Source organism: Colletotrichum graminicola (genome assembly GCF_000149035.1).
Source record: "Colletotrichum graminicola M1.001 genomic scaffold supercont1.87, whole genome shotgun sequence".
NCBI classification, from domain to species: Eukaryota; Fungi; Ascomycota; class Sordariomycetes; order Glomerellales; family Glomerellaceae; genus Colletotrichum; species Colletotrichum graminicola.
In genome coordinates this window covers 1-26,790 of record NW_007361091.1, presented here as the reverse complement: position 1 = coordinate 26,790, position 26,790 = coordinate 1, and the positions used below count along the sequence as shown (strand labels likewise).

At 37.2% G+C, this 26,790-nt stretch overlaps 4 protein-coding genes across 4 annotated transcripts; 3 read left to right on the top strand and 1 right to left on the bottom strand.

The window, feature by feature from the left end:
- Positions 1–277: 277 nt before the first annotated feature.
- On the bottom strand, positions 278–1,324 carry GLRG_11427 (uncharacterized protein; the record flags this gene model as incomplete). The annotated part of the gene is made up of 1 exon (XM_008102111.1): positions 278–1,324. One exon carries the CDS (start codon positions 1,322–1,324, stop codon positions 278–280), a length of 1,047 nt encoding a protein of 348 aa, XP_008100302.1.
- A 577-nt stretch (positions 1,325–1,901) lies between these two features.
- Positions 1,902–5,231, top strand: GLRG_11426 (cytochrome P450; the record flags this gene model as incomplete). Its single annotated transcript, XM_008102110.1, has 1 exon — positions 1,902–5,231. One exon carries the CDS (start codon positions 1,902–1,904, stop codon positions 5,229–5,231), a length of 3,330 nt encoding a protein of 1,109 aa, XP_008100301.1.
- Positions 5,232–9,541: 4,310 nt separating this feature from the next.
- On the top strand, positions 9,542–12,130 carry GLRG_11425 (beta-ketoacyl synthase domain-containing protein; the record flags this gene model as incomplete). Its single annotated transcript, XM_008102109.1, has 4 exons — positions 9,542–9,597; positions 9,847–10,009; positions 10,113–10,380; positions 10,458–12,130. The coding sequence occupies 4 exons, from the start codon at positions 9,542–9,544 to the stop codon at positions 12,128–12,130; spliced, it is 2,160 nt and encodes a 719-aa protein (XP_008100300.1).
- Positions 12,131–22,176: 10,046 nt separating this feature from the next.
- GLRG_11424 (uncharacterized protein) lies at positions 22,177–22,422 on the top strand (the record flags this gene model as incomplete). Its single annotated transcript, XM_008102108.1, has 2 exons — positions 22,177–22,219; positions 22,298–22,422. 2 exons carry the CDS (start codon positions 22,177–22,179, stop codon positions 22,420–22,422), a joined length of 168 nt encoding a protein of 55 aa, XP_008100299.1.
- Positions 22,423–26,790: the final 4,368 nt, after the last annotated feature.

Here is a 26,790-nt window from a genome sequence, read left to right as displayed (position 1 = left end):
CACCGGCAGTTGTTGTTTGCTGAGGCTTTTTCTGGCGAGGCGCAGTAATTTAACGCAAACTCAGCTTGAGTTCGTTAAGAGCCCCTTTTATCAACAGGATATTGTTTGCAGGGGTTCCCAAGATAGCGAAACTTAGTTATACTTAGTCTCGTAATCCAGGGAGTTGCCGTAAGAGGAAGTTGTTCTGGCGCCAGAATAAGGATACTTTGAACAAGCCAGGCAAAGTGGAAAGTCTTTTGTTTCAAGCTGATTTGGTCCACGAGTCAATGATGGCAGTCTACCCGTCCAAAACAACCCCCAAAAATCCCTCAAGTAAAGTATTCACTCGCTCGGCGGCCTCCCAGTGAGCCCAGTGCCCTCCCCCTACGACTTCCTTTCTCAGAGATCCCTTCTTGAACCACCTTTCCATCCCATCAGCCAGGCTCGGTGGCAGGGCCTCGTCCTGCTCCCCCATAATCACCATGGCAGGCACATTGATCACAACCTCGTTCTTGGCCGCCGCCTTCTCATCCTCGTAGTTGACCGCCCTAGTCCTGTACCAATTTGTCGGCCAGCGGAACGACCTCTCCGCGAATTGCCTGACGTAGAAGTCCACCCATTCCTCCCCCATCAACCTAGCAGGCCCTATGACACGTAGTACCTCGGCGGGCCGCACCCCCTCGTCCACAGTAAATGCCTCCTCGCCGTGAGGCCCACGGCCATCGTAGATGCCATTGATGAAGCCGCGCAGGTTTGCGTGCGAAGACGAGGCGTCGTCGATGATCGACACGGCCTCGTCACCGCACAATTGCACTTGGTAGCGGAGCGACGGGATGTTGGCGACATAGTCATGCAGATCCACAAACGGACCTGTCTCCGGGGGCAAGTATGGGACGTTGAGGCAGACGACGGCGGTGAATAGTGATGGCGTCCACAGGGCGACCATGCGCCAGGCCAGCGCAGCCCCCCAGTCGTGGCCGGCCAGTAGCAACGGCGATATTTTGTCTTGCTGGTCGTCTTGGTCGATCACGTGGCTAACCAGGGCCCGCATGTGGCTCGATATCTTTCTCAGACTGTATTCGGCCGGGTCTGCGGGCGCTGAGGTCCGGCCGTAGCCCAGCATATCGGGGGCGACGACGCGCAGGTTGAGTGGGGGTGCGGTCAGCAGGGGGATCTGGTGACGCCAGGTCAAAGCAGTGTCGGGCCAGCCATGTAGCAGGAGGATAGTGCCACGGGGCTCGACTGATTCCGGGACCGACTGAATGTAATGGTAGATGTGGCTGTCGATGGGGACCGAGTGGTGGGTGATCCGGTCATCCTCAGGCGTTAGGGGAGGGGGAGCCATTGGTTTCCAACAGTAGGCTGTGTGCTGGGCTTGGTGTTGTCTGACTCGGTTGTGTTTGGTCTCGGCTACTCTTCGTTTTCAACTGAGTTGCCATGAATACTATTTCCATATGGATTCTGGAGTCCGGGGACGGTGTCTATGCGGCATTTATGTATGTACGGAGTGCAGTCGGTGGTTGTATGTAAGTTTGCTGACACAGGGATTATCCTCAATACTTCAAAAGGGGGATGGTTACTATGTATCATATCTCCGTCTCAAGCCATAAGGTGAATCTTAGAAAAAAATGCCTCATGATGTTCGAGAGGCAGTGAAATGGCCCCTTTGGAAGGGCGAAGCCAGTCATCTCCGCTGTTGACAACGACGTAGGTAAAAATCATATATCTATTAACTACCTAGGTGGCTACATACAGATCCTCCATACAATTTGAGCAAAGACATTGGCATTGTGTGGAAGGTGCACCTCGTTGATCTTCTATAAAGCATTATTATCAAGCGACCGGTTTCTTGTTCAGCAACAAGTCGGCATACTCTGAACAATTCCTGTTTGATCCCAATACCACCACTTCACACAACTTCAATGTCGATAGCAACAGCAGAAACTTCACATGAAGGACCCAACCAATGCCCCAGCCTCGCTACGAAGCCCATGGGCTGCCCCTATGCTCGAGGGGAAAATATCCCCGGCCCAACTGCCTATCCCCTCATCGGCAGCATCGCGTACCTCGACCTCAAGGCACCGTTTGAATCCATGCTTGCCATCCAGAAACAGTACGGCCCAGTGTTCCAAATGGTGTTTGCTGGAAAGCGTGAGATCAGCGTTTGCACACGAGAGCTTGCGAACGAGGTGTGTGACGAGAGTCGATGGCACAAGCTCGTCTCGAGCGGCGTATCGACGCTGAGGCAGGTGGTGCAGGACGCCCTCTTCACGGCTCACCACGGCAGCCGGCAGTGGGGCATCTCGCATCGCATCCTCAAGCCCATATTTGGTCCTCTCAGCGTCCGTAGCATGTTCGACGAGATGAGCGATGTCGCCGAGCAGCTGTGCCTCAAATGGGCCCGTCACGGTCCGGACCAGGCCATAGATGTCGCCGCGGACTACACGCGCCTGACGCTAGACACCATTGCCCTCTGCATGATGGACTACCGCTTCAACAGCTTCTACCGCGACGGCCAACACCACCCTTTTGTCAGCCACATGGTGTCCATCCTGAGCGAGGCCGACATCCAGGCCATGCTGCCTGACTGGGCGGGGTTTTTCCGCCCGAGGGCAATGCGCAAGTTCAAAAAAGACATTCAACTCATGACTGAACTGTGCAGAGGCATGGTGGAGCATAGGAGACGCAACCCCGTATCGCGGCGCGACTTCCTAAACGCCATGCTGAACAACAGCGACCCGGAGACGGGGGAGCGCCTGGACGACGACGAAATCGTGCGGAACCTCATCACGTTCCTGGTGGCCGGGCACGAGACCACCTCCGGCATGTTGTCCTTTGCCACGTACTACCTCCTGGCGCACCCGGAGACCCTTGCAAAGGCACAAAAGGAGATCGACGACGTGATCGGCGCCGAAGCCGTCTCGGCCGCTCACCTTGGCCGGCTTCCGTACCTGGACGCAGTATTCCGCGAGGCGCTGCGGCTGATGCCGACGGCCGTGGCCTTTTACGTTACCCCCTACGAGACCGAGATGCTTGGCGGCAAGTACGTTGTCGAGCCGGGCGAGGCCGTGTGTCTGCTGCTGGACCCGATCCACCGCGACAGAGCAGTCTACGGAGACGATGCCGACGAGTGGCGGCCCGAGCGGATGCTGCAGCAAGAATTCGAGGCGCTGCCGCCAAATGCGTGGAAGCCGTTCGGGAATGGGCAGCGCATATGTCTGGGCATGGCGTTCACGTGGCAGGAGGCCAAGCTGGCCATGGCTATGCTCTTGAAAAACTTCGATCTGGAAATGCACGACCCGGCATATAAGCTCAAGATCAAGCACTTGTTGACTATCAAGCCCGAGGGGTTTGAAATCAGGGCAAAGCTGAGACGCGGAAGGACGGCGACGGATTTGCACAACGAGCTGCGGCGGGGGCAGCCCCAAGGCCAGGAGCCCGTCAGGTCGCAGGATATGCCCCTGGGCCAGGGAGAAGAGCTCGCAATTCTGTACGGTTCGGACACGGGCAGCTGCGAGGCCCTCGCCAACCGCCTGGCTTCTAACCTCGACAGTCGCGGGTTCAGAACGACAGTAGGGGCCATGAACTCGGCCGTTGGACATATGCCCCAGTTCTGTGTTTTCATCTGCGGCACGTATCATGGCAAGCCAGCCGCAAATGCCTCCGAGTTCGTTCGCTGGGTCGAGGAACTCCAACCCGGCAGCCTGAACCGCGAGCACAAATATGCCGTGCTCGGCTGCGGCCATAGCGACTGGGCGTCCACGTTTTACATGATCCCCCTTCTGCTCGATGCCAAGCTCGAGGTCGCCGGAGCGGTGCGGCTGCTGCCCATGGGCAAGGTGAACAACGCCAGGGATGATGCTTTCGAGGTGCTGGATCGCTGGACAGGTGAAATACTCGGCGCGGCGCGTGACGGCGAGCCCGGGACGGATCCGGTGGGTTCGTCACCATCATGGTCATCGCCAGCTTGCTTCGACGTCACGGTGGTGGAATCGCCGGACGTGGAGTTGACAAACCCGTCTCCGCCCCCAGGCTTCTGCACCGCAACCGTATCGGATTCGAAGATACTGGCCACGGACCCAGACACAGGCCGTCGGGAAAAGGGCCACCTCGAACTCATCCTCCCGGCAGATATGACATACGCTCCAGGCTGGCACGTACAGGTCCTCCCGCGGAACGACGAGGCTACCATTGACCGCGCCCTACGCCGGTTCGGCCTCCGCAGCGACTCCATCATTGTCGTGAACGCCAAGAACGGCGCCATCAGCGGGGGGGCGGACTTCCCACTTGGCATGCCCATCCGTGCTTCGCATCTTTTTGCGGGGAGGGATCTGCGACGCGCCATCACGAGGTCCGAGGTCTTGAGCAGGCTATCGGAGCTAGCCGTCGACGACACGGCCAGGGCCGCGCTGGCGACAAACAAAGCGGCAGAAGACCTCGACGAGAACCCCAGGAGCCTGCTCAACGTGCTAGACCAGTTCCCGCCCTCGGCTGTGCCCATAACACTTGCAGAACTCGTTGCCCTCCTGCCCCGGATGCAAGTCCGGACCTACTCTTTCTCCTCCTGCCCTGCTAGCATGGCTGCAACAGCCGGAACCGCAGCTCGTGTCGGCCAGCGCGCCACCCTCACCTTCTCCATCATTGATCAACAGGCCAACCCGACGCGAGGCGTCGGCTCCAACTTCCTATCCACCCTCGCGCCTCAAGACGTTGTCCATGTGTCCATCCGCCCGGGCCAGGACAGCAGCAGCAAGTTCCGCCTCCCCTCGGACCCCTCCACTCCCGTGATCATGATCGGCGCCGGGGCGGGTATCGCGCCCTTTCGTGCGTTTGTGCAGCAGCGCGCCGAGTTCCTCCGCAACGGCACCGTTCTCGGCCGGGCGCTGTTGTTCTTTGGCTGCAAAGGTCCGCACGACGATCTGTACCGAGATGAGCTGTCTGGTTATTCCGCAGATATTGTAACGGTTGAGAGGGCCTACTCCCGCCCTCTTGGGGGTGGGGCCGGTAGGTACGTTGATGATGCTCTGTTAGGATCGCGACGGGACGAAGTGGTCGAGCTGTGGCGTAGAGGGGCTGTCGTGCTCGTCTGCGGGTCCAAAGGGCTTGCCGACGGAGTGGTGCGGACGTTGGTGCCGGTGTTGTTCGGCGCGGATAAGCTGGAGAGCAGGATTGGCACACATGTTGTTGGCCAGGAGGACTGGTGGGAGGATTGCGTGGCGGGGGGGAGGTATGTTGCGGAGGTTTTTGCTTAGTAAAGTCTGTTCTCTTCTAGATGTTACTGTTAAACGTGGCAGAATTACATGTCAGGGTTAGATAGTAGTAATTATATAACTATTTATTAATTAGGCCTCTTGAAAGGGGTAAATATTTTCCCCTTTATTCCGGTAGGGAAATTATCACAGAAGGCTCATGCATGTGTGGCGGATGCCGTCAGCCACACCACGTGCCATGTCACATGGACGAGCTCGAGGGCCCCCTTTATGGGCCCTCCACCCGTGAGATTCTTCTTCTCACAATTCAAGCCTTTTCTTCACTCATTCGTATCACATGGAATTCCGCTATATTTGAGAGCTGAACTCCGAATCACGCGATTTCACAGCTGGTGTGGGGTAGAGCTTGTTAATAACTGGCCAGAGCTGAGGCTTGGCATTTATGTGTCAGAACTTAGGTAGCGTGGTACAGTATCCGTACAACAGGAACAAATAGGGTTTTTGTTTTTTATCACGCTATATGTCTCCTCTTGATAGGTGTACATCTGAGCAGGATAGTAACTGACAATATTTGAACAATAAAAAGGCTGCTATCCATCATTCCTACACCTAATTTGCGAATGTCTTCATCATTCCTTGCTCCTCTTCGCGCAGGCTACAAGATGATTCCAAAGAATGCTGCTAAAGAGACCGCTCGGCCGGCTTCTCCAGATATTCAGCAGAGCAAGGAAAACACGCCTTTATCCCAGCCGTTAGCCTACTAATTATTTCATTAAAAGGCCTACACTAGTACCCTTGTCTTTAACCTCTTAGCCTTTATCCTCCTAGCCCTTTATAGCACTCTCTTTAATTTATAGGTTATTAATATTAATTCTTTAGTTATTATAACTATTAACATATACACTTATATTAGTGTAGTTATAAAGGTTCTTAATAAAGGCCTCCTATAAGCAGTATAGGTTATTATTAGTAACTAAGCCTCTTACACTCTTATATAACAGCTCTAGCTTACTTATATACTTATTATATTCTAGTCTATCTTAGGATTAATTATAAGCCTAGTATTTATAGGTAGTACTAAGATATTTACTAATAGCTTCTTACCTATTAAAGTCTGCTATATAAGTATTATATATATACGTATTAAAGCGTTTAGTGTATTTAACTCTTTAATTAAGACAGCTGTTCTATTAGCTATAAGGGCACTTAACTAACCTGATGTTTCATTAATTATAAGCTCTATTAAGTTTCCTATTAATATTATCTTAGATTTTTTAATTATCTCTAAGGTTTATATTAGATCTTATTAGCCTATAGTTAACATATAAGTAGGGATCTAGCTTACCTATAACCTAATATTAGTACTTATAGGCCTAGTTTACTTTCTCTAGAGTAACACTCTTTAATACTAGAGAGATAGAGTATATAATTAAGAGAAGTAAGGTGTAATAAAACCTTATACTAACGCGCTTCTAATCTTACTACGTCCTAGTGTCCTAACTTTTATTAAGTTAGTATTATAAGAGGCTTATATATATATAGTAGTTATTATTAGCTACAATACGTGCTATGTTATATAAATAAGCTTAAGGGCCCTCTTTATATAGGCCCTCTACCTAAGAGATTTATTTTCCTATAATACAAGCCTTGTTTACTTATTTATATCTCCCTACTTACTATATACTTTAGCTTATAAGAGTTAGCTATCTATAATACGCTTTATCTCTAGCTAGTTAGTAATATTATATTAATAGGATTAACGTATATAATAGCGTAAGGCGTTTTTAATATAATTTAATAGCGGCTTATTATAGTCCTTATATAAGCCCTTAAACAGACCTCCCTCACTTTTGTTAGTTATATATAGGGTAGCTAGAGAAGTATAATTAAGGTTAAATCCTGCTATCTAAAGGCCATAAGGCGTAGTATCTATAATATTACCTAACTAGCTCTTATTTCTATTATTATAGCTCTTATTATTAAGGTTCTTGTCTATTTATTCCTAATATTCTATAGTGCCAATCCTTTTACTTAATATCTTAGTAGCTTAAATAAGGTAACTAAAGTAATAGTAATAATGTAGTAAACTATTAACTAGTGCTATATCTTTTACACTATGTCCACTATACTAGTAATAGTCTTGCTAGTAACATAACTAAGATAGTACCTTTAGTAAAGTCTAGTAAGTAATTTGCTTTATATACTGCTGTAGGCTATTATCTACTAAACAGTAAAGTTGTTAGCTAATAGGGCTTAGACCTATTATAGTCTTGCTTTTAGCAGTAGTCTTGTCTTTAGTTTTATTACTATCTGTTTTATAGATAGCATTTAGGTCTAGGCTTTCATGACTAGTAGGACAAGGCTTAAGCTATTTAGGTATTAATTAACTAAAGTAACTCTATAACTCCCCTACCCTATATCTAAACCACCCCTGCATCTAAACCACCTGAAATTCCCGTATTTCCCCTCCTTTATTAACACCACTACCTTTTTTAAACTATTATAATAATTACTATTTATCACTAAATAACGCTATTTTTTTAGGATACCTTCTTTAAACTATTATAAAGTAATATTCTAAAGATAAGCTCTAATAGGCTCTCCTAGATATATAGTCTAGGCAGTATAGCCTCTAGGCTGTTGCTTATAGATAGGGTATACTATATATAACACTTTAGTATTAATACTTTAGTAGGTAAAGTAGGAATACTGCCTTTAAAGATAGGCAGCACTTATCTTAGGCCTAGGAGGATAATCTAGCTGCCTATATTACTCTTTAATAGTCTCTTAGTAGATATATTAACTATTAATAAGTAAAAGGCCTAGTAAAGTATATAATAGGTAATAGGTATCCTCTTATAAGAAAGAAATATATAGCCTAATTTATATAGTAAAATCTATTTATTAGAACCCTCTAATTTAGAGTAATTAATACTTAGTAATAGGCAGCTTATTCCCCTAAGGTTATTAAGGCTTTCTTCTATTATCTAACTAATATCTTTACTATCTAAGGAATCTATCTATCTAACTAATAGAATATAAATAAGACTAGTATTATAAAGGGTAAAAGAGGTAATAGGCTAGTACTAGGCTTTAAGGTATTATAATATATTTAGAAAAAGTAGCTAGGATCCTAGGTATAGGTATCTATTATTAAGTGTATATCTACTACTAGTAGCTCCTTACCTCCCTTAGTTATATATAAAGGTAAATTACTTTAGGCCTAGTAGTTCTTATTTAACCTTAATATATATAAGCTATAGTAATTTATAGTAACTAATAATAGCTAGATAACTAATAATACTACCTTTAAATAGCTTAAGGAGGTCTTTATCTTATATACTAGGCCTACTTATCTAGAGGAGGCTAGACTACTAGTTCTTAATAGGTATTATAGCTATATAACTATTAACTTTATATAGTAATACTAGTAGTATAATATATATCTACTAATATTAGTAGTAGCTAGAGGTTATCTAGATTATAGCCTATATATATAAGACGCCCCCTATCTAACTTAATAGTAACTAAGGCCTATTAGATTATCTAGGCTAGCTAATAGATAGGTTAGCCTAGTAGCTAGTAGTAAGATAAAGCTAAGTCTATTATCTTATAGTTAACGCCTTATTAATCTACTAATCTATAGTATTAATTACACTAGTTAACCTAGCTAAGTAAGGATAGGTTAGATACCTATACTATTTATTACTTATTTAGAAAGGTATAAAAAGGATATAATAAGTAGGTATTTAGAGCAGCCCTTCTAGAAAGGTAGGTTAACTTATTACAGGCCTAGTTAGATAATATATAGTTAGTTACGTAAGAGGAAAAAGGTCTGCCTATCTCCTAATAGCACTTTTGCTACTATAGAGGATATAATCTGGGCCTGAAGTCCGGATCCCGGCAGTATAGATAGTCCGGATGAATCTAGGGCATCCGAACTACCTAGCGAGGCCAAAAGTTGCATATAGGTAGGCGGTAGAGATGGTGAAATAAGTGGTGATAGTGGTGGCGATGGTGGTGATGATGGTGGTTCGGATGTGGGGGTGGTTTGGATATAGGGTGGGGGAGTTACTTCTAAGATACTTAGTATATATTAACAATATTTAAATTTAAAGATCTATATTCTTTTCTTTTTTATATACATATATATCTATCGGCTGTTTAATTTTAAATACATTCTTGTGATTATAAAAACGGATCGGTAATCGCCACTGCGCAATTACGGCTTATATCACGACAAGGTTTTAACTAGTATATTATGTCTTTTTGATTCGGACCTATAATAGATCTGTTTGCAGCTCCAAACTCTTCGACTTTCAATCATATTATATTTCTATACGACCATCATCATGCCTTACGTTCAAGATAGCTCGTCTCTTGGCGAGACCAACTCCAGCTCTGGGGAGTATCCCAGCCAGCAGCAGGCCATGGTTGACGACGCCACCTATGGGACTTGAAGCACTCCCTGTTCTACGGATGATGGACTAACCAAGAATGCACCCTCAATAAGTTGCCGACTGCCTGGGAGCGCGTCATCCCCTGCGAATTTCTGGAAATTCATGATGTCCAAGGGAACCGGCCAGAACCCCCAAGTTCCCGACAGCCGATTCAATATTGATGCTCATTAACACTGCTACAACGACCGCCCCGGCAGCTTCCACGTTCTGGGCGGCTACTTCGTCGACGGCACACTGCAGGAATTCGGCCCGTCCTTCTTTGGTATCACGCCCATCGAGGCCATGTGGATGGATCCGCAGCAGAGAAAGCTTCTCGAGGTTGACTACGACTCATTCGAGTCCGCCGGCGTGACTCTCGAGGTGAGAAGGGGGGACCCCGAACACATGAGCGCATTTCTCGACGTGACTGACGTGATGGCACACAGAAAATTGCCGGGTACAAAATGGCCGTTTTTGCGGCAAGCTTTACAGCAGACTTCCAACAGATGACGTTCAGGAACCTTCATTCCGCCATGCGTTAGCTGCAACAGGCGTCGACCCCGGCATCATCAGCAACCGTATCAGCCACGCCTTTAACCTTAAGGGAACCTCAATCGTGGTAAACATAGCCTGCTCATCAAGCGTCTACGCTGTGCATAACGCCTGCAACGCGCTCCGGAACAAGGAGTGCCAGGCGGCTGTCTTCTGCGGCGTTAACCTCATTCTCGCTGTCGACCAGCACATGAACACGGGTAAGCTAGGAGTGCTTTCTCCCACCTCGACCTGCCACAAGTTCGACTAGTCTGCCGACGGGTACGTACGGGCTGAGGGTGCTGCGCCGTCTATCTCAAGCGTCTGAGCGACGCCATCCGGGACGGTGACCCCATCCGGGACCGTGACCCCATCCGTGCCGTCATGCGCTCGAGCGCGACGAACAACAACGGCAAGGTCCCCGTCGTGGGCATTACACACCCCAACCGCGACGCCCAGGTCGAGGTAATCAGGCATGCCTACCACAGCGCAGGAAATCTCGACCCCCGTCTCACCGGCTTCTTCGAATGCCACGGAACCGGTGCCGCCATCGGCGACCCACTCGAGGTCCATGCCGTGTTGCTCGCCATGAACGACCAGCGCAGCGACGAGGAGCCGCTCCTCATCGGCGCCGTAAAGACTAACATCGGCCACAGCGGGGCCGCCTCCGGGCTTTCTGCCGTCATCAAGGCGGTTCTCGTGGCCGAGCGCGGCGTGATCCCCCCAACGCGGGGCATCATCAAGCCCAATCCGAAGATTCAATGGTCGGACTGGAAGGTCGCCACGCACAACGATGCCGTCGAGTTTCCCCGGGAGCTCCCGGTCCGCCGCGTCAGCTTGAAGAGCTTCGGATACGGTGGCACCGGTGCCCACATTATCGTCGAGGGCGCGAACTCACTCCTCGCCCAGAAGCAGTCCTACAAGTACATCGATCCCACAGCGGCGGCCCTGTCCAGGGAGGGCAGGGTCAAGATGCCCAGGGGCACCTTCGACCGCAACAGACCATTTCTGCTCGCCTTTCCGGCCCACGACAAGGCCGCGCTCGAGAGACGCCTGGCCACCCACGCCCAGGTCTTTGGGAACTACGAGCTGCTGAACCTGTCCTACACGCTGGCGAACCGCCGGACCAGGTTCCTCAGCCGCGGCTACGCCGTCGTGAGCCCCGGCAGCCGAGCCGCCACCACCGTGACGGGCTTGTTCGAGGGTCTCGTCTGCGCCGACAACAAGAAGACGCCCACGATTGCTTTCGTCTTCACCGGCCAACGCGCGCAGTGGCCGCGTATGGGTGCCGAGTTGATGGCGTACTACCCGAGCTTCCGCCGCACGATCCAGGTATTGGATATGACCCTCGGAGACCTGGACAACGCACCCGAGTGGACGATCGAGGAGGCCTTGCTGGAACGGGGACCTTTCTCGCGTGTGCAGGAGGCCGAGTTCGCGCAGCCGCACACGACGGCGGTCCAAATTGCCTTGATGCAGCTCCTCCGCGTCTGCGGCATACGCCCCGTCGTCAACGTCGGCCACTCGTCGGGAGAAATCGCTGCGGCCTACGCGACCGGTTATATCTCGGCATCCGAGGCCATCATCATGGCCTACTGCCGCGGCCAAGTCGTCCGCGACATCAACACCAACGGCGCCATGATGGCCGTCGGCATCGGCGCCGAGGCCGTGGAGCCCTACCTCGCGCAGCTCAGCCCCAAGGGCAGCGTATCCGTCGCATGCCACAACTCGCCTTCCGGCGTCACTCTGTCCGGCGACGCTGCTGCCATCGACGAGCTTCAAGATCAGCTGACCAAGGATAAGATCTTTGCTTGGGTGGTAAAGACAGGCGGCAAGGCATACCACTCGCCTCACATGATCCCGGCGTCGGAAGCGTACGAGCGACTGGTGCGAGCCTCCAAGACGTCGCTGCTGCCGCTTGACCTCCCCTTGCAGACGCGCGCCAGGAGGGTGTCGTCCGTTAAGTTGTAACAGCAGAGAAGGTTGATAAGAAACACACTAGAAATTCCATCAAGGAATGGAAAAGAATTGCCTGTGCGTGGCGAGAAAAATGACGAGAATAGGCCACGCAAGCCCCCGTGCCTGGCCGAGACACAGAATCAGGAGGGTGTAAACAGGGAGGGTTCTTGGGGGATCTTTATATAGTTAAGTTGTAATCAATCAGCGATTTAGCTTAAAAGTTAGGCCAGCTGAGTATATAAACGTGTGCTCTAGGTATTTCACTTGAATCGGTCTAAGATTGTGGCTCTTGGTATTTACATTCCAGAATCCATTTCTAAGGGCACTAATGAAGAGCGTTGCCAAACACCTTACCCTGTAATTTTATATTGTCCTGAAGTAACTGCCGAGTCTTTCGGTCCACATAACAGGAATGCCTACACATACCAAATGAGTTATGTGGCTGTTTCTCTCCCCTCTTGGTGTTAAGGCAAAGCACCCACTTTTCGGCACCCCCTGCATTTCGGCACCCCAAAAATGCCGCCCAGCCACCCATTTTTAAAAACATCCCCTATTTCAAACTATTATAACATTTTCTAACCTTTATTAAATTACTTTATTTTTTTAGAATACCTTCTTTATAACTAAATAGTCTAATATACTAAAGATAAGATTAATTAGGCGTTACAAGCCGTTCAAAATAGGTATAGCCTTAAGAGGGCAGCTCTTAAGTATAGGATCCTACAGACTACCCTCTAGTATTGTATGCATAGCACCTAGCAAAGGGCTACTATATTTAAAGACCTCTAGAGGCTCTTAATAGCCTAAGAGGCTAGCCTAGCTACCTAGATAACTACCTAAGCAGACTTAGGCCTGTGTTACAGGCCAGAGCCATAGTATATGTAGTAAGGCTTTGCCTACTATAACGTATTATAACGCACGCACCTATAACTAGTTTATACTTACTTAGTACACCTACTTAAATACTATATATATAAAGGCATACTAGAGAATAACCCTTTCTCTTCTTAGCTTAAATTAATTATATTAAGTTACTATATACCTATTAAAAGGTAGTACTAGCCCTTTATATATCTAAGCTTATAATAAATAAATTAAATAGTATAGTATTTATAGTGCTTATATAATAACTTTATAATAAGAATATAAAGTTAAAGGATAGTATAAGGTCTTTTTATACTATAGTAAAAGAGAAATACTATAAGGTAGTAAGTATATATAACATACCTACCTCTAATAATAATATAGACACTAAATTAGTAGCTAGTAACGCTACTATAGGCTATACTACACCTACTATACTTACTACTATACTACTATACTAAAAGCTATTACTACTACCTCTAAAGTTTTCTAGATTACACTATAATTTTTTACTATAGTAGTAATAGATATATAATAAAGTAAAAATTAATTATAACTTTTTTACTAGTAAGTATAAAGTATAGTATCTTATTAACTCTTACTTAGAGATTAGCCTTTAGTATATAGGCTTAACTTTTTATAAGAAAAGTAAAATACTATATAACTATAAGCTAAAAGAATTCTTATATTACTTAAAACGTACTTATAGTAATCCTAATAAGAGATAATATATAGCTACTATACTTACTAATTTATATATAAAAGAGACTAAAATATTCTTTACTTTTTACCTTAAGTTTAAATAGATCTTTATAGAGGTAAGTAGGTAGTTATAAGATAATAGTGCCTTTATAGCTTTACTTATAAGTATGCTTTTAGTATACCTTTATACTACTTTAGTAAGTATATCCCTCTTAGAGGGCTATAACGCTTATATTACTTAGATTAGTAAAGTAGCCTAAAAGGTTAAAGACCTTACTAAGGTTATATATATATACTACCTTACTTACCTTTTATATAAAAATACTAATAAAAATACTATAATAGTAAGATTAGCCTAGAATACTAATAAACCTACTACTAGGGGTAAAAGGGTTATAAAACCTATAAAAAGGTATATATAAAGTATAAAACTAAGACTAACTATAACTACTAGAAGCTAGGTTACTTTATAAGGAACTATAATAGTATACTAGTATATATAGCTAAAATAACTACTATATAAGTTAAAAAGCTTATAGAAAGTAAAAATAATAAAAAAGAAATAAACTTTAGTAATAAGTTAGAAAAAAAATAACTTTAGGATAAAATTAGGCCCTAGAGCTAATAAGTAAAGAATATAAAAGATAAGAGGAGTTTTTATATATAAGGAAAATAATTAGATTATTTATATTATTAGATACTTAAGTTAATAAAGGTTTCTTTACCTAAGGCTTTACTAATACTAGCTATAACACTTATATAATAGTAAATAGTAACTTTATATAAAAACAGTGTTTTTTATATATGTTATAATATAAAACCTTATTAAAGGGGTTTACTAAAGGCTCTTAATATATATTAATAATAGGTATTATTATATTTAACTTTAAACTTAGTAAGTACTAATAATATATATATATATATATAGTACTTAGATTAGATTAAGATATCTTCCTAAGGAAGCCTTAAATAGAGGCTAATAAGGTTATTTTTAATATAATAAAAAGTACTATTTACTATAAATATATAGACCTTACCTTATAATTAGTAAGCTAATATAAGTTAGAGAAAGTATATAAAATCTATACTATAGGTATTATTAGACCGCCCTTATTTATAGTATTATATTACTATATAGCCTGCTTAAAAAAAGTAAAATAATATAGCACTACTCTAGCTACCCCTAAGTAAGGGGCCTTCCTCTAAATTATAGTAGTAAGCCTTAAGGATATTAAAAAAGCACTAATACTAAAAAAAAATAAAAAGGAAAGTAAGCTATAATAGTAATAGTTTTTTTATAATAAGTATATAATAAATTTAAGGACTTATTTAACCTTACTATATTAATAAAAGTACTACTATACTAGCCTAAATAAGATTACTATATTAAGCTTAAAAAAAGTATAACCTTACTATAAGGACTACTTTATAGTATATTATATAAAGAGCTATTAGTCTTAAAGAAGACACTAGAGGATCTTTTAGATTAAGGATTTATTTATATAAGTAGCTTTACTACTAAGGTGCTAGTACTACTTATATAAAAACTAAGTAGTAGATTATACTTTTATTATAACTACTATATACTAAATATAATTACTAAGAAAGACTATTATCTTTTACTACTAATTATAAAAACACTTTAATATATATATACTACTAAATAGTATACTAAGGTAGATATTATAGCTACTTTTTATAAGATATAATAGCTAAGAGAGATAGGTATAAGACTACATTTTAAATATAATATAGGCTTTTTAAATAGTTAGTCTACCTCTTTAGCCTTATAAATATACTTACTAGTTAGTAACGCTTTATTAATAGTATACTATATAAGTTTCTAAATAACTTTATTACTATATACCTTAATAATATTCTTATTTATACTAATAGTATAGAATAAGACTATAAAAATAAAGTTAGAGAGGTCTTTATAAGGCTATATATAGTAAGACTTAGCCTTAACGTAATAAAAAGTAAGTTTAGTATAAAGAAGGTAAAGTATATTAGCTTTATACTAAAAGCTAGTAAAAGTATATTAGTAGACCTTAAAAAGATATATACTATTAATAAATAGTTAGTACTTAAATTAGTAAAAGATATATATAGTTTTTTAGGCTTTACTAACTATTACTATATATTTATAAATAACTACTTAAAGATTATAACGCCTTTTATAAGGTTAATAAAGAAGGATATAGTATTTTAATAAGATAATAACTATAAGAAGGCCTTTTATAAAATAAAAGTATACTTTTAGTGTGCCTTTATACTTTATAACTTTAATCTAAAAGCGCTAATATATATTAAGACTAACTACTTAGGCTACGCTACTAGAGAAACGCTTATATAGGTAGATATAAAGAGGTATTACTAACTAGTTACTTTTTACTTATATAAGCTTACCTCTACTTAGTATAATTACCTTATCTATAATAAGGAGCTACTAGTAGTAATTAACTATCTCTAAGCCTAGAAAGTAAAGCTATAAAGCGTAAAAAGTATATTTATAGTTATAATAAACTATAAGTCCTTAGAGTATTTTATAAAAAAGTAAAAGTTAATAAAGCGCTAAAGCTAATAAGTAGAAATCCTATTAGAATATAACTTTAAGATTACTTACTACCTAAGTAAGAAAGCTATAGTACTAGATATACTATCTTAGTATAAGTAAGATATACTAAAAGATTAAGATAATAAGAAGAAATAAAGCTAAGTTATTTAGTTAATACTAAATAGCGTAATCCTTATAGTAATAATACGCTATATAAAGGCTATATAGGCCTTTTATATATAAATATTTAGAGCTAATAACCTCTAATAACTATAAGATACTACTTAGGATAATAATAACGTTTTCTAGTATATATACTATACTATAGTAAAAGACTATAAGTTACTTTCTTTTAACCTAGAGGTATATATTTAGATTATAGACTATATACTAGATAATAAGCGTAGGCTAATATAGTAAGAGAGGCTATAAGTGCCTAGTAATACTAACCTAGATTTACTAGCTAATAGCCTTTATACTTAGTTAATTTAGTAAAGCTATAACTTTATAGTTACTAGCTACCTAGGACGTAATAGTATACTTAAAATAGTCTCTTATAGGTTTTACTAGCCTAGCTAGGCACTAGTAGTGTACTACTTTATATATAATTATAACGTATATAAAAGGACTAAGGTCTAGTAAGAGGCTAAGAAGGGCCTACTATAACTACTTAGTATACTTAAGTGCTTATAAAGTAACTTATTAATAGACTTTATTACTAGTTTCCTAAAGTTAGGTACTAATAAATCTAAATATATATAAGTAATTATTAACTATCTTAGGCAGTTAGTTACCTTTAAGCTAATACTATTAATAAATACTAAGCTTTATATAAAGCGTTTTTTAAGTGCTTACTTTTACTTTTATAATATACTATAAAGTATAATAAGTAACTAAGGGAGTAACTAGATAAGTAAGTTCTAGTAACACTTTTATATACTTACTAGTATCTTATAATAACTTAGTATATTATACTACTTATAAAGTAATAAAGTAATAAAATAATTTAACTAAGAAGTCTAGGTAATACTATATATATATATTAGTTACTTATAAGAAGAGTAGGTATATTAGTTACTAGTTACCTAGCTAGTAATTAATAACTAAGTAGTAGCTATAACTTATATAAGCCTGTTTTTTCTAAAATATAGATATTATATTAACCTTATTATAATATAAAAAGATATACTAAAAGTATTAGATTTATATAAAATAATTACCTAGAGATTTATTTAATAAATAGTAAATATAATATTAATAGCGTAAGCTATTATAGTAGTAGCTTAGGATATTATATAAAAATCTATAAATTATCAAAGGAGTATAGTAAAGCGCTTTTATATAGGTAATAAAGTGTAGTTATTAATATAAAACTATTACTTTCTTAGGCTAAACTAGAAGCTTAATTAGCTATATTATAAATATTAAGTTACTAAGGTTATCTTACTTTTAGTAGTAAAGCTTAATACACCTAGTAATATTTATAATAAGTTTTATATAAACTTACTATATTATACTATAAATAACCTTTTACTAAAGTAAAGTATTACTAATATATAACCCCTATTAGTAATTAAAAATAAGAAAAAGAAATAGTAAGTAAATAAAATAGTTTATACTACTTAGTATAAGAAAAGTAAATTAAAGAAGCGCTAGGCACTAGTCTATTAAGAAAGGTTTATAAAGCCTACCTAGAAGCTTATAACGCTTATTAAAGATATAGTAGCCCTAAATAACTATAAAAGTAAATATAGCCTAATTTATAAGTATAATAAAAACATAAGATATATATAATAAAGGTAGAAAAAATATAAGGTAAATAAATCTATATTAGGCTATAGCCTATAGTTAGGACCTAACCCTAAAAGATATATTAGTATTAGTAAAGAGGATAAAAAAAGCTAATATACCTAAGGTATATAAAGAGTATATAAGGCTAATAAAAAGTAATAAAAATAGCCTTATAACTTAAGAGAGGGCTTAGGTAAGAGCTTAAGTAGTAAGGGTATATCTTAAGTATAAATAAAGGTAATAAACTATATAAAGTAAAATAATAATTAGTATAAGTATTATATAAAGAAGAGGATAACTTATATTAGCTAAAAAAGTAGTAATACTCTCTTAGGCTATAATAAGGCACTTAGCCTAGGTAGTAGTAAAGCTACTTAGGTAAGGCTTACTAAGTAAGAAGACTATAGTATTAGTAGTAGTAGTAGTAGTAGTAGTAGTAGTAATTACTAGGAAAAGTAGTATAGTAATAAGAGGGCATGCCTTAAACTTTACTTACTTATATAAGTACGTACTCTTAGCGCTTTTTCTAGCTATATAAGTAACGCTTTACTTAAAGTATACTAAGACTTACTAGGCCTTAGTAGTAGTAGTATAAGTATCCTAAAGGATAAGGTTACTTATAAAGCTATTAATAATAGTAGTAGTAGTAATAGCTATAGCCTTATAAAGACTTATAAAGGATATAAGAATTTATAATAAGTTAATAATAGTAATATAAGCTAAATATATATAAAAATAATATATACTATTTAAGTAAGCCTAGTTACTTAAAGAGTAAGTAGTATAATATATACTAAAGCTATATACGTTTTTAGTATAGTAGTATACTATAAGATCCTTACCTAGGTAGTTAGTATAAGACTAGTAAGAAGAAACCTAGAGAACGCCCTCTATAAGGTATACCCTCTTAATTAGTAGTAAGAATAGTAATAAGGGGATAGCTAACTATAATAAGTTAGTAATAAAACGTATTATAAAGATATATAACTATAAACTAACTAGTATAATAGTAGTAGGCTAAAAGTCTTAGGTGCTATAGGCTTAAGCTTATTACCCTCTAGGGAAAGTAACTAACTAGTAATAAGGGGAGGCTATAAGTAATAAGTTAGTATTAGATTTATACTAAATTATATATATATATACTTATAATAAGAAGTAGGGAGCACTTATAAGTATCTTACTATAATTAACTTTAGTAAAAAAAGAAGTAAATATATTAGTAAAGTAATATAATAATATAAAAAACGTAATAAAATAAGATAAGACACTTATAATATTATTAAAAAAGCTTACTTTAAAAAAAAAGAAAGAAAAAAAAATAAGTAAGGTATATAGTTAACTTATAATAAGATAGGTTTTCTAGGTTATATACCTACTAAGGTAAAGGCCTAGCTAAGGTTTTACTACTAGTAATAGGGGTAAAGGAGGGGTATATATTATAGGCTAGAGCTATAGTATATATAGTAAGGCTTTACTTACTATAACGTATTATAACGTACGCACCTATAACTAGTTTATACTTACTTAGCGTACTTACTTAAATACTATATATATAAAGGCATACTAGAGAATAACTCTTTCTCTCCTTAGCTTAGATTAATTATATTAAGTTACTATACACCTGTTAGAAGGTAGTGCTAGCCCTTTATAGCCTGCTACTAACCTATTAATAGGTTAAAGAACTAGCCTAGCGTATCCTTAATACTATAGGAGATACCTAACCTTTAGGTAAGTAATAGGTAGATAGATTTAGGTAAAGAAACCTATTAATTAAGGTCTAGAGAAGTCACTTTATTAATTTAAGGCATCTAAATAAGGTATCTACTAAGGTTATTAGGGAATAGTTTAAATATCTTACTATACCTTATATTACTACTATTAAACTAGCTAATAGATATAATATAAATAAGACTAGTATCCTTAAGGGTAAGGGGGATAATAAGCTAGTGCTAGGTAGAGTAAAAATAAATTTAGTAATAAAAAAGTAGCCTAGATTATAAGCCTAGGTATCTATTATTAAGTATATATCTACTAAAAGTATTCTTATTTATCACTTAGTTATATATAAGGGTAAGAAAGTCTAGTAGTAGTAGTTCTCTCTAGATCTTAGCTTATATAAAGGATAGGAATTTATAGTAATAGAGAATAGATAGACTACTAATACTACTACTATTAAAAGTTAGATATTAATTGCCCTTATAAGTGTGTAACTATTTAATTGCAGTAACAAAACAGGTGACCTGCGTACTCTTTTATACGGTCGCATTTCTTAGTGGTTATAAGCCCAGCTCCCAGTCAATTGACTGAGTTTAATGCACGGTCGCGACACATATAATAGAGGGTCTTTACCTAGGAATCTAGGGTTTCTACCTCACATAACATAACGTGTCTAAGGCCTATAAGCTTTATAAGCCCTTGAGGGGGTGAGTTAGATATTAATTGCCCTTATAAGTGTGTAACTATTTAATTGTAGTAATAAAACAGGTGACCTGCGTACTCTTTTGTACAGTTGTATTTCTTAGTTTAAATAAATAAAAAGGGTCTTTCTCTCTTAGACTAAGCCTTCTTAACTTAATTAGGCTAGACTACTTATTATAAATAAGTATAAAAGCTATATAATAATAGATTTTATATAGTTATATTATATTAATAATATCTATTTATTATTCTTACTACTATATACCTCTTATATCCTCTAGCTACTTAACTAAGTAGTTTTTAGTCTTATAAAAGTAGCTTATTATAAGGAGCTTAGATACCTTATACAGTAAAATAATTTAACTATTATTAGTAAAAAAAACTTTATTATATATTATTAAAAGGCTTATTAGGCTAAGATAACTATTAGTAATATCAAAAGTAGCTAGAAATACATTAAGTTATAGCCTATTATTATTATAAAGCCTATAATAAGCTCTTATCTATTACTAGATATATTAGCACTATTAATACTACCTAATAAGATATTAATACTATTTAATAAGAGGTTAAAAGGGGCCTCTAGTAGCTAGGATACCTAGGATTATAAGGAATAGGTATCTGCTATTAAGTAGTCTACGCTAAGGAAAAGGAGGGAGCTAGATAACTAACTATAATTATTTAGCTAAATAGATTAAACTATTACTATATAATGCTAGCTCTTTAGAAAGATTTAAAAAGGCTTCTAATAGTAGTCCTTTAACTTAGCTATTACCTAGCACTAAATAGAGCTTCTCTAGGCTAAGGTTAATAATACTAGTAGCAGGAAGAGGAAGGCTATTACTATAGATCTAAATATAAAGTTTGTAATAATTAAGGATATACAACAAGCGTAAATTAAGGCTAGTAATGCTAAAAATAAGCTAAATAAATCTAGTAAGTTAGAATTACCTAGTAAGGCTAAAAGCTGTATTATTATAGCATTAAGAGGTTATTAATAGTTAATTAAATAAAGTAGTGTTAGTTATGATGGCTTTATTTTTAGGGTGCTGAAATGCTAGGGGTGCCGAAAAGTAGGTGCTTTGCCTTAAATGTTTTAGATTGTCTCTAATAGTCCAAGTACACTACCGCCTACACTCTCGAGATCCGGATAAAGCTAATAAAGGGTCTAGCCAAAGCTAGCTAGCTGATGTCCGATAGTAGTTAGTACAGGCCCATTCCGCCAGGCCTGATATAGAAAGCGGTCAATCTACTAACCCTACCTATCCATCCTCCTAACTATCTACCCACTTACCTGTTGCCTATTAGCAACAACATTTATCTGGTACTCACACTATAACTTCTTGCTTATGTACACTACTATCCTATATTGCTACTTCTAGATCCCTGTTTCTGCCAGCATACTATACCTGTCACAGCGGCCGCGATACTCCTTGCCGTTAGCCCGATAATTAGCTTTATCCGGATATAACCAGTGGATACGGTACCTGTAGGTCTTAGTTATCTAGCTGCGCTACATACGCAACCAGAGGTTTCTAAGGTTTTCTGACCAAACGGCGTCAGTTCCAGATGGTACGCAAATGGAATTTGATATAGGGCTTGGGAACGGTTTCTCTTCTGTATGTAATATAGGCCTAACATTTTAAAACATAAACATAAAGCAGGGTCTAGCACAAACCTATATCTGTAACCAGGGAAGCCTCATCGTCGACTTACCCTCTTACTCATGGTCGACGAGGCCGTGTTCCCGGCGGCGGCGTACTTCTCTAGTAAGTCCACGGCATCCATAGCGGCCACCATTTGCTTGCGCACAGTTGTTCCGTGAACTGACGCTAACCTCGTCGCAGTGGCCATGAAAGCCACCACACGAATGACTGAGCTCGGCGCTGGCAACGTCGAGATTGCCAACTACGTCCTTCGCGACGTGTCCATCAAAAGGCCCTCGTCACGCCCGACGACGACAACGGCATAGACATGCGACCGGCCATGAGAAACCCTGGTGAGGCTGCTGATGCTCGCCACTCCTGGTGGGATTTTAATGTGTTATCTATAGACCAGCACGGAGTTCGCTTCCATCCAGAAAATCACGAACAACGCAAACCACCTGCTGTGGGTTTCCGACGGCGGCATCATGAAAGAGCAGAGGCCCGAGGCCGCCATGGTTTCCAGCCTTATGCGCGCGATCAGGGCCAAAGAGGCTACCATCAGCATTGTGACGGTTGGCTTTGATTGCGAGACGACCCCCGACGATCAGGCTTCGGGCTGGGTGTCGGAGAACGCCGTCACCAACGGAGGCCTAAAAACTTGTCAAATGTGGCGAAAGTACACGTGAATTCACCGGCGAATGTACGGTTGCCCTATGGCGAATCGCCGGGGAATGGGCTGTGAAATCGCCCCCACTTTAATAGTGATTTCACCAATAATATCGCCAGGATTGGCCTGGGATTTCCTAACCAAGAAATAGGGGGATTTCCCTGTTCCTATAGGATTGTACTATAGTTATAGAATACATAATAGTATTAATTAATTAACTATTATAATCCTTATAATTTAATAATTAATAGTCTGATATATATACTTATAATAACTAATATACCTATTTACTAATTAAATACTATTATAATAATTAATAAGAATAATAATAATAAGGTAACTATCTTATAATTATATAGTAATTAGTTTAGATAGCTTAATACTTATTAAATAGTAAGGATTATAATAGTTACTCAATTAATTCTATTATATGTTATATAACTATTATAAATTCTTATAGAAATAAGGAAAAACCCTTATTCTTTAGTTAGGAAATCCCTAGCTAATCCTAGTAATATTATTAGTAAAGTTACTACTAAAAGTAGGGCTAATTTACTACCTATTCCCTAATAATTTACTATAGGGTAACTATATTTTTACTAGCTAATTTATATATAACATTACTATATTTAATACACCTCCTTAGTGCAAGTAATGTAATTAATTACTATAGAGCCTATACTAAATTTTCTCTATATATAGCCTATTTATTTATTAATTATCTTTTAATCTCTTATATATTTTCCTTCTCTATTTAGTAGTAAAGCTCTACTTTATTATTAGCTAATTCTTACTATTAATTTACTTTAAGTTATATATATTAGCTACTTATATTTTATTAAGCTATAAATATAGTTAATTATAGTATACTTAGTGCCTTTATTAATCTATTAGCTATTAATTTAGTAAACTTTTTATATTTAATAGTAATTTAATTTACTACTACTTCTTAGTATAGCTAGTAGTTATAAATATCTATATACTATAGCCTAATTTATAATTAAATAAGCTTTTTAGTAATAAGCCTAATAGTTTAGGTATTATATAGCTAATATAAATAGTTAGTAGCTATTTAGTAGCTACTTACTTATTAAGTAATAATTTAGTTCCTAGTTATATTAATAGTTAAATACTTAGTGTAGTAGTTAATTTACTAGTAAAAAGCGCCTCCTTTATAGTAAATAATAAGGCTAGTAATTTAGCCTTAGTAGTTAACGTTATTACTATATTCTATTTATTAGCTTACTAGGAGATAATCCCTCTAAATAGCTTTAATATATATACTTATAAGCTATAATAGTCTAGTAAGTTATTAGTAAATAAGGCGTCTAAAGTAACCTTTAATATATTATTTTTACTACTTAGTAATACTTTATATTTAAGGTAAAGTACTATATTTAATAAAAATACTTAAGTATATAATTTATAGCTTTTTAGTAATCTAGATTTAGATTATAGTTAAAGTAGCTAAGCTAGCTAGCTATAAAAGTAATTTCTAGCTAAGTTATTACTACTATATAAAAGATTATTTTTACTTTTTTTTAATATTAGTTAACTTCTTATAATAAGGCTATATATTTACTAAGTAGTAGCTTAGCCTTTATTATAAGTAATAATTTATTATATTTATATTTACTATTTTTAGTAGTAGTTTTATTATTTTATTATAGTATACTACTTATAAAAGCTAGAGATAATAGTTACTTTAGTTATAAATTACTTTAAGGCTAAAGAACTATTATAATAGGCCTCTACTTTTAAAGCAGTATTATTACTAAAAGGCTACTATTTTATTACTTACTTATACTTTATTTATATAGTAATAGACTAATATATAGTTATAAATATAATAAAAGAATATAATATAATCCTTTTTCTAATAGTAACTTTTACTAGGTACTTAGTAAAATCCCTAGATAGTAATCCCTTTTTAAGGTGCTTTTACTATAACAGTAGTAATTACTAAAGCCTATATAGCGCTTTTAGTAGCTAGAGGATCTAGCTAGAGATTTAGTAGCCTAGAGGTATCTTTATAAATACTACCTTATTAATAGTAGTATAAATAAATATATTTACTATATTATATTAAAGTAATTCTAGATTAAAGTAAGTAGCTATTACTATAAGTATTTTAAATAATATACCTACTAATATAGCTATATAAGTATTTTATAAATCTTTTACTTATTAGTTACTATAAACTATAAGTCTTACTTTAAATTTAGTTAATTAACTATATTTATTAAGCTTATAGGTATATACCTAATAGTAGCTAAGGATTTAATACCCTTTAGCTACTACTTATAGTACTATTACTAAAGATTTTAATATTTTATACTTATATAGATATACTATTTTGACGTCTTTAAATTACTTTTTATACAAGTAGCCTTTTAACTATTTATAAATTAGTAAAAGGTGTAATAACTTCTAAAATATACTTATTAGCCTATAAGGTCTAGTAACGCCTTATTATATACTAGTAATTTACTAGTAACGTCTTTATACTTATTATACCTATTAGGCGTTATATAGTTAATTAATTCTTAGCTATAAGCGCACTTTAGCTAAAGGTAGTAATTTTTACTTATTAGTTAACTTTATAGTATACTAGACTATATTATTACTTATAAGCTACTTTATATATAGTCTATAATCTTTTACTATAAAGTAAGCCCTATAAGAAAAGTAGCCTTAAATAAAGTCCTTAGTATAATCTAACTACCTATATAGATAGTAAGATAATACCTTTTTATAACAGCTTTAAGTAAGGTTACTACTAACTAGAGATTATCTAATAGACTAGCTATAGTTACTTAGGAATTTAATAGCTTTTTATACTTAGTAACGTCTTATAAATTAATTATATAGGGATAAAATAAGGTATAGGGGATTACTATCCTTATTATTTTAGAACTATTAGTTCTTAGTAAGTTACTAGCTTATAGGCTATTAGCTATTTATAAACTAATTAATATACTATTAGCTATTAATTTAAGTATTTACTTATTAAATATTTTACTATTAGTAATTATTTAGCTATTAGCTATTAGATTAAATAATTTAGAGCTATTAGTCTTTGTTTTATTACCCCTTATATTAATATTTATAAAGGCTATAAAAAAGGCGCTTAATAGTAATAGTAGGAAAGTAAGAAGAAGTATAAACTTTACTTACTTATATAGATATTTTAGTACGTTACCTAATTATAAAGCGCCTAGTAAAGTAATATTTATATACTTTATTACTTTATTTAATTCCTTATTAGCTTCTTTATATAAAAAGAATTAATTACTAGCTACTATTAGCTAGTTAGTTTATTATTAAATTACTAAAAAGTTAGCTTTATAAAGCTTATTAAGTAATCTATTTATTAATTTATTAAAGAGTTATTTCTTAATAAGTATTACGTTATATAAAGTAAAAGCTTTATTTTATACTAGATACTAAATATAATATAAATTACTAAATATATATTTAATAAGAAATCTAATCTATATATAGGTAGTAAGCTTTTACTAGTAGCTTTATAATAATTATATATTTACTATTAGTATATATACTTAGTATTTATAGGCTTATAAGTATAAATAGTCTAGCTTTACTATTAGTAAAGGCTTAGTATTAGAGAGTTAAAAAAATATAATATAAATAAAATATAATATAAATATATGTATTTGTATTTCTTTTCTAATATAATATAATATATGTATTTGTATTTATATTTTTTACTTTACACTCTATAATACAAATATAAATATATATATTGTATTTTGTATTTAATATAAAAATACAAAGATAAAATACAAATTATTAATTCTTTTATATATTAACATATACTATAATAAAGTAATATATACAAATATAGTAATATAATCTTATTAATATTATTATATATATTAGTTAATAATACTAAGACTTTTAACTTTATTCCTATAAAAAGTATTTAAAAGAATATTAATAATATAATATTTCTTTACTTCTTTCCTCGTATAATTAAATATAATATTTATATTACTTCTTCTTA